The sequence below is a fragment of the Triticum dicoccoides genome, chromosome 3B, assembly GCF_002162155.2.
Source record: "Triticum dicoccoides isolate Atlit2015 ecotype Zavitan chromosome 3B, WEW_v2.0, whole genome shotgun sequence".
NCBI classification, from domain to species: Eukaryota; Viridiplantae; Streptophyta; class Magnoliopsida; order Poales; family Poaceae; genus Triticum; species Triticum dicoccoides.
This window is the reverse complement of record NC_041385.1, coordinates 257164701-257179427: the sequence shown is the minus strand read 5'-3', so window position 1 is coordinate 257179427 and position 14727 is coordinate 257164701. Positions and strand designations below refer to the sequence as shown.

At 42.8% G+C, this 14727-nt stretch overlaps 1 protein-coding gene across 1 annotated transcript; it reads left to right on the top strand.

Moving 5' to 3' along the window:
- The first annotated feature begins 11865 nt into the window (after nucleotides 1–11865).
- LOC119275806 (uncharacterized isomerase BH0283-like) lies at nucleotides 11866–14269 on the top strand. The gene is made up of 6 exons (XM_037556724.1): nucleotides 11866–12040; nucleotides 12138–12353; nucleotides 12485–12778; nucleotides 12887–13048; nucleotides 13734–13817; nucleotides 13951–14269. The coding sequence occupies exons 1-6, from the start codon at nucleotides 12011–12013 to the stop codon at nucleotides 14056–14058; spliced, it is 894 nt and encodes a 297-aa protein (XP_037412621.1). The 5' UTR covers nucleotides 11866–12010; the 3' UTR covers nucleotides 14059–14269.
- Nucleotides 14270–14727: the final 458 nt, after the last annotated feature.

The window sequence follows — 14727 nt, the reverse complement described above, 5'->3', positions numbered from 1 at the left end:
CAGGCGGCCTTCATGCGTGATCAGGTCGGCATCGACCTGGACGGCTTCCCCCTCGACCATGAGTTCCCGGACGACTATGGGCTAGAGGAAGAGGACGCGTGCGACATTGAAGTGGAGCCTTTGTTCGAGGACGAGCTCACCAACCAAGCCGCCGGTCCTAAGCCGAAGCGCAAGAGCAAGCGCACGAAGGCGTACACAGCTGCCGAGGACAAGCTTCTTTCCGAGTGTTGGCGAGACATTGGACAAGACCCGAAGACGGGCGCCGAGCAAAAGCATTCGACCTTTTGGACTCGTGTGCACCGAGAGTTTCATGAGCGCAAGAAGTTTCCACCTTACCAATTTGTGAGCACGTGCGGGTGAGTCTCCATTTCCCAGCGGTGGAGCGTGATCCAACAAGAGTGCAACAAGTTTTGCGCGACCCTTGAGAGCGTCAAGGCCCGCCCCATGAGCGGCATCGGCATTCAAGACATGGTATGTGATGACCCACAAGTGTAGGGGATCTATCGTAGTCTTTTTGATAAGTAAGAGTGTCGAACCCAACGAGGAGCAGAAGGAAATGATAAGCGGTTTTCAGTAAGGTTTTCTCCGCAAGCACTGAAATAGTAGGTGATAGGTAGTTTTGTGATAGGATAAATAGTAACGAGCAACAAGTAAATGAAGTAAGTAAATTGCAGCAAGGAGGCCCAATCCTTTATGTAGCAAAGGATAAGCCTGGGCAATTTCTAATAATGATAAAGGAGCTCCCGAGGACACATTGGGAATTATCGTCAAGCTAGTTTTCATCACGTTCATATGATTCGCGTTCGGTACTTTGACAATTTGATATGTGGGTGGACCGGTACTTGGGTACTGCCCTAACTTGGACAAGCATCCCACTTATGATTAACCCCTTTTGCAAGCATCCGCAACTATAAAAGAAGTATTAAGGTAAACCTAACCACAACATTAAACATATGGATCCATATCAGCCCCTAACGAAGCAACCCATAAACTAGGGTTTAAGCTTCTGTCACTCTAGCAACCCATCATCTACTTATTACTTCCCCATGCCTTCCTTTAGGCCCAAATAATGGTGAAGTGTCATGTAGTCGATGTTTACATTACACCACTAGAGGAAAAGACAACATACATCTCATCAAAACATCGAACGAATACCAAATTCACATGACTACTAATAGCAAGACTTCACCCATGTCCTCAGGAACAAACGTAACTACTCACAAAGAATATTCATGTTCATAATCAGAGGAGTAATAATATGCATAAAGGATCTGAACATATGATCTTCCACCAAGTAAACCAATTAGCATCAACTACAAGGAGTAATCAACACTACTAGCAACCCACAGGTACCAATTTGTGGTTTTGATACAAGATTGGATACAAGAGATGAACTAGGGTTTTGAGAGGAGATGGTGCTGGTGAAGATGTTGATGGAGATTTACCCCCTCCCGATGAGAGGATCGTTGGTGATGATTTCCCCCTCCCGGAGGGAAGTGTCCCCGGCAGAACAGCTCTGCCAGAGCCCTAGATTGATTCCGCCAAGGTTCCGCCTCGTGGCGGCGGAGTTTCGTCCCGTAAGATTTTCCACAATTTTTTTCAGGGTAAAAGTGATGATATAGCAGAAGATGGACGCCGGAGGCCCACCAGGGGGCCCAGGAGATAGGGGGGCGCGCCCTATGGGGGGCACGCCCCTTGTCTCCTGGACAGGGTGTGGGCCCCCTGGCCTATTTCTTTCGCTCAGAAATTCTTATTAAATCCAAAAAGTTGTTTCGTGGAGTTTTAGGACTTTTGGAGCTGTGCAGAATAGGTTTCCAACGTTTGCTCCTTTTCCAGGCAGAATTCTAGCTGCCGCCATTCCCCCTCTTCATGGTAAACCTTGTAAAATAAGAGAGAATAGCCATAAGTATTGAGATATAATGTGTAATAACAGCCCATAATGCAATAAATATTGATATAAAAGCATGATGCAAAATGGACGTATCAACTCTCCCAAGCTTTGACCTCGCTTGTCCTCAAGCAGAAGCCGAAATCGAAAAATATGTCCACATGTTTAGAGATAGAGGTGTCGATAAAAATAAAATACGGACATGAGGGCATCATGATCATTCTAATAACAGCAACATATATAGATTTTGTCATATTATTTCCTATGCTCAAGTAACAAGCAATTCACAATGTCAAGTATGGTTCAAAAACTTTATTGGGAACTAACAAACTATAATCCCAGTCATTGAAGCAATTGCAATTTATCGTAACATCAGAAAGAGTCAATAGTAGAGCTTTCAGCAAGCTCACATACTCAACTATCTCGTAGTCTCCTACAATTGCTTACACTCACGTAGTACTTGTGGTTATACAGTTTCAGCCGGACACTGAGAAAGATAGGGGCTTATTGTGTTGCCTCCCAACGTATTCACCTTTAGGTGATGTCAACAATAATGGCCCATGCTAACTTACATCCAATTGGATATATATACCATGATCTTTCAAACACGAGGAGCTTGCCAAAGGATAATAAAAAGGGAAAGGTGAGGATCACCTTGACTCAAGCATAAAGTAAAAACATAAAGTAAAAGATAGGCCCTTCGCAGAGGGAAGCAGAGGTTGTCATGCGCGTTTAGGGTTGATGCATAAAATCTTAATGCAAAAGAACGTCACTTTATATTGCCCCTTGTATGTGGACCTTTATTATGCAGTCCGTCGCTTTTATTACTTCCATAACAAGTTCGTACAAAGCTTATTTTCTCTGCACTAATAAGTCATACATATTTAGAGAGCAATTTTTATTGCTTGCACCGATGACAACTTACTTGAAGGATCTTACTCAATCCATAGGTAGGTATGGTGGACTCTCATGGCAAAACTGGGTTTAAGGATATTTGGAAGCACAAGTAGTATCTCCACTTGGTGCAAGGAATTTGGCTAGCATGAGGGGGAAAGGCAAGCTCAACATGTTTGGAAGGTCAATGACAATATACTTTAACTGAGATGTCGGAAAACATAAACCATTACGTTGTCTTCCTTGTCCAACATCAACTCTTTTACCATGTCATACTTAGTGAGTGCTTCACAATCATAAAAGATGTCCAAGATAATATATTTATATGTGAACCCCTCTTTCCTTATCACTTCCTATTAATTGCAATGATGACCAAGGCTATGTTCATCAAGTCTCAACAATTTTTATGCCTCATACTTTCTATGTGTGAAGTTATCACTATCCATAAGATCAATATGAACTCTCTTATTCTTTCTACTTTCTCAAGATCATAGCAACATAGCAAAGCCCTTGACTCAACTCTAATCTTTATTATAGATAGCACACGTACTCGATTACATAAAGAGATCACAATGCAAAACTCAAACTACTTGATATCAAAACTTCAATCTACTAGATCAAGATACTACTAAAAAGGATCGAACTAAATAAAGCGGTAAAGGTAGGAGTGTGATGGTGATACGATACCGGGGCACCTCCCCCAAGCTTGGCAGTTGCCAAGGGGAGTGCCCATACCCATGTGATTATGTCCTCGGAAGTGGTGATGGTGGAGTTGTTGATGATGTAGGCTTGTCGTCCGTCTTCCAAGGCACAGGCTCTCCATCATAGAAGGATGATCGAGTCTCCGGGATCCTTAAATCTGCAGCCAAACTCATCCTCTTGAATCTATATTCATACTCATAGTTCTGGTTTTGCAGGTCATAGATCTGGGCTTGGAGGTGCTCAATTTTCTCTTGAAGCTTGAAGATGGTCTCCCCAATGACTTTGGCATCTAGCTTGTGGTTGTTGGTGAACTCCGTGATCATCATCTGGTTGGCATCGAGTCCACGCTCCACCATCCCTTGACACTTGAAAAGTTCTTGCTCCACGGCTTCGAGCTTTGTCTCCACGCTCTGTGTACGCCTTGGTCCCTCCACATCGCGGATGTGCAGCACCCCGTCATGCATCTCAATGGTTTGAGGGTGTTGCAGCACCTCCGTGAGATAGGGATTGATAACCCTCTCGAAAAACTTGTCCTTGGGAGCGCTTGGAGACGCCATGATGCTCTAGATCTGAAACAGAAACAGCTCGAAACGAAAACAGAGGATATTTGCGTGATACGATGGTCAAAACCTTCGGGAGTGTATATAATGAATTTTTACCGACCAAAATACGTAACATACAAGAAAATGGAGTCCTGGAGGCACACGAGGTGCCCACGAGACAGGGGGGCGCGCCCTCCTCTCTCGTGGGGGCCTCGTGTCCCTTTCGGACTACTTCTTTCTTCCTAAAATTCTTAAATATTCCAAAACTGATACAAATTGCCATTGGAGTTGTTTTGGAGTCGGTTTACTTACCGTACCACATACCTATACCTTTTCGGAGTCTGGAACATTCTGGAAAGTGTCCCTTATGTATTCCTCAGGGGTTACTGTTTCAATAATATTAGTTTCAACATTGATAGGATTACTTGAAATATAGTGTTTAATTCTTTGACCGTTTACCACCCTCGGATTTGTGCCTTCGAAATTGTTGATTTTTATAGCACCAGAACGATAGACCTCCTCGATAACGTAGGGACCTTCCCATTTTGAGAGAAGTTTTCCTGCAAAAAATCTTAAACAAGAGTTGAATAATAACACATAATCTCCTACGTTAAACTCACGCTTTTGTATCCTCTTATCATGCAAGCGTTTGACTTTTTCTTTGAATAGCTTGGCATTCTCATACGCTTGGGTTCTCCATTCATCAAGTGAGCTAATATCAAATAACCTCTTCTCACCGGCAAGTTTGAAGTCATAGTTGAGCTCTTTAATAGCCCAATATGCCTTATGTTCAAGTTCAAGAGGTAAATGACACGCTTTTCCATAAACCATCTTATAAGGAGACATACCCATAGGATTTTTGTATGCAGTTCTATAGGCCCATAATGCATCATCAAGTTTTTTGGACCAATTCTTTCTAGATCTATTCATAGTCTTTTGCAAAATTAATTTGAGCTCTCTATTGCTCAACTCTACTTGACCACTAGACTGCGGATGATAAGGAGATGCTATTCTATGATTGACATCATACTTAGCAAGCATCTTACGGAAAGCACCATGAATAAAATGTGAATCACCATCAGTCATAAGATATCTAGGGACTCCAAACCTCGGAAAAATAACTTCCTTAAGCATTTTAATAGAAGTGTTATGATCAGCACTACTAGTTGGAATAGCTTCTACCCACTTAGTAACGTAATCAACAACAACTAAAATATGTGTATAACCATTAGAGGTAGGAAAAGGTCCCATATAATCAAAGCCCCAAACATCAAACGGTTCAATAACAAGAGAATAATTCATAGGCATTTCTTGACGTCTACTAATGTTACCTATTCTTTGACATTCATCACAAGATAATACAAACTTACGAGCATCTTTGAAGAGAGTAGGCCAATAAAAACCAGATTGTAGTACCTTGTGTGCAGTTCTATCTCCAGCGTGGTGTCCTCCATAAGATTCAGAGTGACACTTACGTAGAATCTGTTCCTGTTCATGCTCAGGCACACAACATCTAATAACACCATCTACTCCTTCTTTATAAAGGTGTGGATCATCCCAGAAGTAATGTCTTAAATCATAAAAGAACTTTTTCTTTTGCTAGTATGTGAAACTAGGCGGTAAATATTTAGCAACAATGTAATTAGCATAATCAGCATACCAAGGAGCAGTACGAGAAGCATTGACAACCGCTAATTGTTCATCAGGAAAGCTATCATTAATAGGCAGTGGGTCATCAAGAACATTCTCTAACCTAGACAAGTTATCTGCAACGGGGTTCTCAGCTCCCTTTCTATCAATAATATGCAAGTCAAATTCTTGGAGCCAAAGAACCCATCTAATGAGTCTAGGCTTAGCATCTTTCTTTTTCATAAGATATTTAATAGCAGCATGATCAGTGTGAATAGTAACTTTGGAATCAACAATATAAGGTCTAAACTTATCACATGCAAACACAACTGCTAAGAACTCTTTTTCAGTAGTAGCATAATTTCTCTGGGCAGTATCAAGAGTCTTACTAGCATACTGGATAACATTCAATTTCTTATCGACTCTTTGCCCTAAAACAACACCTACAGCATAATCACTAGCATCACACATAATTTCAAAAGGTAAATTCCAATCAGGCGGCTGAACAATAGGTGCAGTGATCAAAGCTTCCTTAAATGTTTCAAATGCTTCTACACAATCATCATCAAAGACAAAAGGAATATCTTTTTGCAATAAATTAGTCAGAGGCCTAGAGATTTTAGAAAAGTCCTTAATGAACCTCCTATAAAAACCGGTGTGACCAAGGAAACTTCTTATACCTTTTATGTCCTTGGGACATGTCATCTTTTCAATAGCATCAACTTTGGCTTTATCAACTTCAATACCTCTCTCGGAGATCTTGTGTCCCAAGACAATGCCTTCATTAACCATAAAGTGACACTTTTCCCAATTCAAGGTGAGACTAGTGTCTTCGCATCTCTGCAAAACTCGATCAAGGTTGCTCAAACAATCATCAAAAGAGGATCCATAAACAGAAAAGTCATCCATGAATACCTCACAAATCTTTTCACAAAAATCAGAGAATATAGCCATCATGCATCTTTGAAAGGTCGCAGGTGCATTACATAAACCAAAAGGCATACGTCTATAAGCAAAAGTACCAAAAGGGCAAGTAAAAATAGTTTTAGATTGATCCTTTGCTGACACAGGTATCTGAGAGAAACTAGAATAACCATCTAGAAAGCAAAAATGTGTGTGTTTGGATAGCCTTTCTAGCATTTGATCAATGAAAGGTAAAGGGTAATGATCTTTCTTATTAGCTTTATTTAACTTACGAAAATCAATTACCATCCTATAGCCTGTAATAATTCTTTGCGGGATCAATTCATCTTTATCATTAGGAACAACAGTAATACCTCCTTTTTTAGGGACACAATGGACAGGGCTTACACATTCACTATCAACAACGGGATAAATAATACCTGCCTCAAGGAGCTTTAGTATCTCCTTTCTTACCACTTCCTTCATCTTGGGATTTAACTGTCTTTGAGGATCTCTAACTGGTTTGGCATCTTTCTCCACTGAAATTTTGTGCTAACATAATGTGGGACTAATGCCCTTAAGATCATCCAGAGTATATCCAATAGCAGCTCGGTGCTTCTTCAGAGTTTTCAATAATCTTTCTTCTTCTTTCTCTGAAAGGTTAGGACTAATAATAACAGGATATATTTCTTTTTCATCAAGATAAGCATACTTAAGATTATCAGGTAATGGTTTGAGTTCAAACACGGGATCACCCTTGGGTGGAGGGGGATCCCCAAGAATTTCAATGGGAAGGTTATGTTTCAGCATAGGTTCCTGTTTAAGGAACAGTTCATCTATTTCCTCCCTTTCCTTCATAAACATATCGTTTTCATGGTCTAGCAAATATTGTTCTAACGGATCAGTTGGAGGAACAACAATGGAAGCAAGACCCATAATCTCATCCTTACTAGGTGGTTCCCTTTCACGAGGTTTTCTACTAAACTTAGCAAAATTAAACTCATGAGACATACCATCTATGCCAACAGTGACAATATTCTTTTCACAATTAATCTTAGCACTAGCAGTATTCAAGAAGGGTCTACCAAAAATAATGGGACAAAAATCATCTTGTGGGGAACCAAGAACAAGAAAATCAGCAGGGTATTTAACCTTCCCACACAAAACTTCAACATCTCTAACAATCCCAATAGGTTTAATGGTATCCCTATTAGCAAGCTTAATAGTAACATCAATGTCTTCTAATTCAACGGGTGCAATGTCGTGCATAATTTCTTTATAAAGATCATAAGGTATCGCACTAGCACTAGCACCCGTATCACATAAGCCATGATAACAATGATCTCCTATTTTAACAGAAATAACAGGCATGCCTACAACAAGTCTACGTGTCTTAGTATCAGGTCTAGCAATATTAGCAGTCTCACCCAAGAAAGAAATAACATGCCCATCTAAGTCCTCATCCAAGAGATATTTAACCATAACAATACTAGGTTCAACATTAATTTGCTCAGGAGGTGTATAAGTCCTAGTATTACTCTTACGAACAACAGTCGAAGCTTTAGCATGATCCTTTATCCTAGCAGGAAAAGGAGGTTTTTCAACATAAGCAGTAGGAACAATAGGATCACTATAGGTAATAGTCTTTTCTTAGACTGTAATAAGTGCAACTACTTTCACTTCAACAGGAGGATTATATTTAAACCACTTCTCTTTAGGGAGATCAATGTGAGTAGCAAAAGATTCACAAAAAGTAGCTACTATCTCAGAGTCAAGTCCATACTTAGCGCTAAATCCACGAAAAGCATCGGTGTCCATAAAAGATTTAACACAATCAAACTTAGCTGTCATACCTGACTCCTTACCATCGTCGGAACCCCAATCTTCAGAGTTGCGTTTAATTCTTTCCAATAAGTCCCATATGAAATCAATAGTCTTTAGCATATAAGAACCAGCACAGGAAGTATCGAGCAGGTTGCGATTATCAAGAGAAAGCCGAGCATAAAAATTCTGAATAATAATTTCCCGAGAGAGCTCATGATTGGGGCATGAATATAAAATTGACTTAAGCCTCCCCCAAGCTTGAGCTACGCTTTCTCCTTCGCGAGGCCAGAAATTATATATGTAATTACGATCACGAACAAGATGCATATGATAGAACTTCTGGTGAAATTCCAACTTCAATCGCTTATAATTCCAAGATCTCGTATCATCACATAGCCTATACCATGTCAATGCATCTCCCTTCAAAGATAAAGGGAATACCTTCCTTTTGACAACATCATCAGGAATACCTGCAAGCTTAAATAATCCACAAACTTCATCCACAAAGATAAGGTGTAAATCGGGATGCAATGTTCCGTCTCCTGCAAATGGATTAGCTAGCAGTTTTTCTATCATACCCGAAGAAATCTCAAAGTAAATATTTTCATAAAGTTCAGTAGGTTGAGGAGCAACTCTTTGCTCTTCTGGTTGGGGTGAAGATACCCCAAACAAGCCCCTCAAAGGATTAGTTTCCATAGTGACAAGTAACAGAAAATTTCAGCACACTATATAAATGTTTCCTTACCAAGTTCCACTCACCAAAAGCGCTACACTCCCCGGCAACGGCGCCAGAAAAGAGTCTTGATGACCCACAAGTGTAGGGGATCTATCATAGTCTTTTCGATAAGTAAGAGTGTCGAACCCAACGAGGAGCAGAAGGAAATGATAAGCGGTTTTCAGTAAGATTTTCTCCGCAAGCACTGAAATAGTAGGTGATAGGTAGTTTTGTGATAGGATAAATAGTAACGAGCAACAAGTAAATAAAGTAAGTAAATTGCAGCAAGGTGGCCCAATCCTTTATGTAGCAAAGGATAAGCCTGGGCAATTTCTAATAATGATAAAGGAGCTCCCGAGGACACATTGGGAATTATCGTCAAGCTAGTTTTCATCATGTTCATATGATTCGCGTTCGGTACTTTGATAATTTGATATGTGGGTGGACCGGTACTTGGGTACTGCCCTAACTTGGACAAGCATCCCACTTATGATTAACCCCTATTGCAAGCATCCGCAACTACAAAATAAGTATTAAGGTAAACCTAACCACAACATTAAACATATGGATCCATACCAGCCCCTAACGAAGCAACACATAAACTAGGATTTAAGCTTCTGTCACTCTAGGAACCCATCATCTACTTATTACTTCCCCATGCCTTTCTCTAGGCCCAAATAATGGTGAAGTGTCAAGTAGTTGACGTTCACATAACACCACTAGAGGAAAAGACAACATACATCTCATCAAAATATCGAACGAATACCAAATTCACATGACTACTAATAGCAAGACTTCACCCATGTTCTCAGGAACAAACGTAACTACTCACAAAGCATATTCATGTTCATAATCAGAGGAGTAATAATATGCATAAAGGATCTGAACATATGATCTTCCATCAAGTAAACCAATTAGCATCAACTACAAGGAGTAATCAACACTACTAGCAACCCACAGGTACCAATTTGTGGTTTTGATACAAGATTGGATACAAGAGATGAACTAGGGTTTTGAGAGGAGATGGTGCTGGTGAAGATGTTGATGGAGATTGACCCCCTCCCGATGAGAGGATCGTTGGTGATGACGTTGGTGATGATTTCCCCCTCCTGGAGGGAAGTGTCCCCAGCAGAACAGCTCTGCCAGAGCCCTAGATTGATTCCGCCAAGGTTCCGCCTCGTGGCGGCGGAGTTTTGTCCCGTAAGCTTTTCCACGATTTTTTCAGGGTAAAAGTGGTGATATAGCAGAAGATGGATGCCGGAGGCCCACCAGGGGGGCCAGGAGATAGGGGGCGCCCCTGTCTCCTGGACAGGGTGTGGGCTCCCTGGCCTATTTCTTTCGCTCAGAAATTCTTATTAAATCCAAAAAGTTGTTTCGTGGAGTTTCAGGACTTTGAAGCTGTGCAAAATAGGTTTCCAACGTTTGCTCATTTTCCAGGCAGAATTCCAGCTGCCGGCATTCCCCCTCTTCATGGTAAACCTTGTAAAATAAGAGAGAATAGCCATAAGTATTGAGATATAATGTGTAATAACAACCCATAATGCAATAAATATTGATATAAAAGCATGATGCAAAATGGTCGTATCAGTATGCTAGCAAGCAAGCCGCCATCTTTTGTGTCATCAAGATCATCCTTTTATGTCTTCATTTGTTATCACTTGCCCATATGCTTGCATGGAAACATTTTGTAGGCATTTCAAGCTTTGGAGGCATTCAAGGTTCAACACAATGGCAAGTGCTTCAACCTCTCCCATTGCTATCGGGTCATCAAGGACGAAGAGAAGTTCAAGGCACAATATGCCGCACTCAAGGCACGTGGGGGGAAGAAAGTCGTGGAGGATGTTGGGGAGGGCGAGCCGACACGGCCGCGGGGGAAGACCAACTCCAAGAAGGAGGACAAGCGAGATGCGACCACCAACGCCTTGATCGCAAGCGTGGACGGCATGATGAATAAGAAGGACACAAGGGAGGAGGAGCGCCAGCGTTTCAAGGCGGAGCAAATGGATGCTTTCATGAAGATCCAAAGGAGGAGGCTTGATCTTGACGCCGAGAAGCAAGCCAAGATGTTCGAGCTCGAGGCGGAGAAGCAAGCCAGGATGCTAGAGATCGAGGCCGCCAACGCCAAGACCAAGGCGAAAGAAGTGGCTCTTACGAGCATGATGATTGGGGTGGAGATCATGAAGGTGGATCTCAACACCGTGTCGCCAAGGAAGAGGTCGTGGTTCGAGAAGATGCATGCCGACATGCTCAAGTTTGACGAAGAGTGATCTATGGCGGCAAGGGCCATCTTTTTTGTATGCCGGCAGGTGCGCCGGCATGACCACGGGAGCCGCGATGGCGTGATCAAACTCAAGTCCCACCCTTTTTGTGTGCTGGAATGTGTGCCGGCCGGCTGGCGAGTGCGCCAGCAATAAACTGTGGTGATATTTTTTGAAGCCGACATTATATGCCGGCGCTGGCATGGTGCCGGCATGAGACATGGCCGCTAGCATGATCAGCCGCGGGCCCTTTTTATTTAAAAGTTGAATGCGGGTATGAAATGGGTCGGAGCGGCGCACTGCCGACCCAAATGCAAAATTGGGCGGACGGCCGACCCAAACGGAAAAAAAGCGGACAAATGCGCCGTCCGTTTGGATCGGCCCGTTAGAGTTGCTCTCAAGTATTATTCCCTCTGTCCGAAAAAACTTGTTGGAGGGAGTATTTACTACTCCGGTGACAACTGACGGGAAGACATACTCTCCATGTGGTCTAGTAGTATACTTGTCATTGCTGATTACGGAGGGAGTAGTCGTCTACTCGTCATTGCTGATTACGGAGGGAGTAGTTGACTACCTCCCCACGATTATCAGCAGCCGGCGCCGCCGTTGCTGTTATCCTGCCGCCGCCGCCGCCGCCGCCGCCTGGTTCGGAGAAATGGGCAAAAGAGCCATCCGATACGCCGTGGTCAGTACTACTATCTTCCCCTCTCTCCTCTTCTTCACTCGCACATCTGTCCGGAAGGAGAAGTGACGCTGGCGCGGCCGTCATCGTCTCGTCGCAGGTGGATGCCTTCGCGGCTGAGCCCTTCAAGGGCAACCCCGCCGCAGTATGCCTCCTCGAAGAGGAGGGCGCCTCCGCGGCCATGGACGACCGGTGGATGCAGTCCGTCGCCGCCGAGTTCAACCTCTCGGAGACCGCCTTCCTCGCCCGGGACTCCTCCGGGGGAGCCGGCGCAGCCCCGCGGTTCCACCTCCGATGGTTCACTCCCGTCACGGAGGTATCCTAGCTCCCCATCCATCCCGTCCACAAATCCCACAGCCCCCCTTTTACTACCAGTATCGACCTGAACTTCTGAACTTGTCGATTTGCAGAGTTACCTACCTTGACTCATCATTTCATTGTTTTCAGGTTGACCTCTGCGGGCACGCGACGTTGGCCTCTGCGCACTTCCTCTTCACGACTGTTCTTCCGGAGCATGGCAAGCTGGAGTTCATGACCAGGTCCGGGATCCTAACTGCCAAGAAAGTCCCTGCACAAGGGAGCACTGGCGTCCCAGGTGAGGAGCAGGGGAAGCTGTTTATTGAGCTGGATTTCCCCATGATTGGTTTTCTGGACTGCAACCAAATGCCGTCGATTCCAGAGACCCTAAACGGCGCGCCCATTGTCAGCGTTCACAAATCGGCTACCGACGGCGACCTCATTGTACTGTCTCTCTCCCCATGTTTTTGTTTCCATAGTGGAGCATGCTGGTGCGAATCTATGGTCTTTCAGAAACATTAATTGTCAATAAAAATCTTGCATGATTTTCAGGTGGAACTTTCTTCAGGAAAAGAAGTTGTTAATATCCTTCCTAGCATCGATGAAATTAAAAACTTGGCCTGCAGGGGTCTTATTGTTACAGGACCGGCGCCGGCTGGATCTGGTTATGACTTCTTTACACGTTTCTTCTGCCCAAAATTTGGGATAGATGAGGTGATGTCCTTTGTTAGTCCAAAGCATATAGAAACGGCTAAACTTGTTTAACTTACCACGTCATCCACCATTTTTTGTACTTCAATATGTACTTAGCTACATAAAAATAAGTGCATGATTGCCTCTCCCAAGTTGCAGTACCTATTATGCTCATGCGTAATGTTTACATCTTTCAGTCTGGATACCATAGTCATGTAGTCTATTGAGTTGTCTACTTCCAGCTTGTTCTGAGCCTTCCTTGTCTCGATTTGCAATTTCGTAATTAGTAGTGTTAACTAGGCAGTTATAGTTTTTACCTTGCAATTGTGACAGATAATTTCACCAAGGAATTGGAATGTCTTGTACTCCCTCCGTCTCAAAATAAGTGTCTCAACTTTGTACTAGCTCTAGTACAAATTTGTACTAAGCTTGAGACAGTTATTTTGGGATGGAGAGAGTATTACATAGGAGTAGTTGAACACTAAGTATATACTCCCTCCGTCCCAAACTAAGTTTTGCTGATTTAGTACAACATTGTACTAACTTTGTACTAAATCAGCAACACTTATTTTGGGACGGAGGGAGTATAAGACAAAACTCGTTCATTCAACATTTATCATTGGGCGTATATTGGCTATCGATATTCTCCATGTAATACATCTTCCTGTTCCATAACTCATACCCTTTGATCACTATATTTTGACAGGACCCTGTTACGGGCAGTATACATTGTGTTTTGGCACCCTATTGGGGCAGAAAGCTGGGGAAGCAAAAATTGACGGCATTTCAAGTATGTGCTTAGCTGTGTTTTCAGCAATTTAATTGATATAGACTCAAAAAATATTTTATTTAAAAAATGGTGCTGCAACATGCACTCGATCAGCTGAACCATGATGGTGGTTTTCCTTCATATGTATCATCAGGCGTCTCCAAGGGGTGGAACACTATACCTGCAACTGGATGACGCAAATCAGAGAGTGCAAATCCAGGGAGAAGCTCTTACTGTGATGGATGGGACGCTCCTAGCCTAGCCAGCCATTGGCAATTTGGCATCCATCTACTCGTATATGCTTTGAAGGACTACCATTCATCCATCTACTCGTATATTTACGGAGTTATAATATGACTTTGGATGTTTGTGATTATATTTGCTGTTATATGCTTGTTGAACAGTTAACTGTTTATGGATATAAAAAATGCCCCCTCCATTCCCTAATATAAGACATTTTACCCTTTTCTTGATTCGTATGTATCTAGACACATTTTAGTATGTATGTAGTCAATATTTTGAAATAGCCAAAAGGTCTTATATTAGGGATCAGAGGGAGTAAAAAACATCCCGAGCTCTTCTAGAGATCTGAACAAGGTCAGCAAAGGGTAGTGGTGCCGATACCGCAAGCAAGCGTAGTGGTCTTGCAAGGTCGGCAACGGGCCCGCCATGGGGTCGGCTGGTGGGGTTCTGCATGGTGGCACTCGGTGCTACAAACACATGTCGTCGATGCAAGCGGAGTGTTGCAACATCGGCTAGACGCAGTTGTAAGGAGGTCCTGAGAAGTGCTTCGATCGCGGCCGAGTAAAAAGGACATCCGCTTCTAATGAGGGTTTTGGTTTTAATGACAATAGTGATTAGACGAGTAACTATGTTTCGAGCATGTTTCAGTTTCCACATATATGGAAATGAAACATATTGTTGGTCGGTG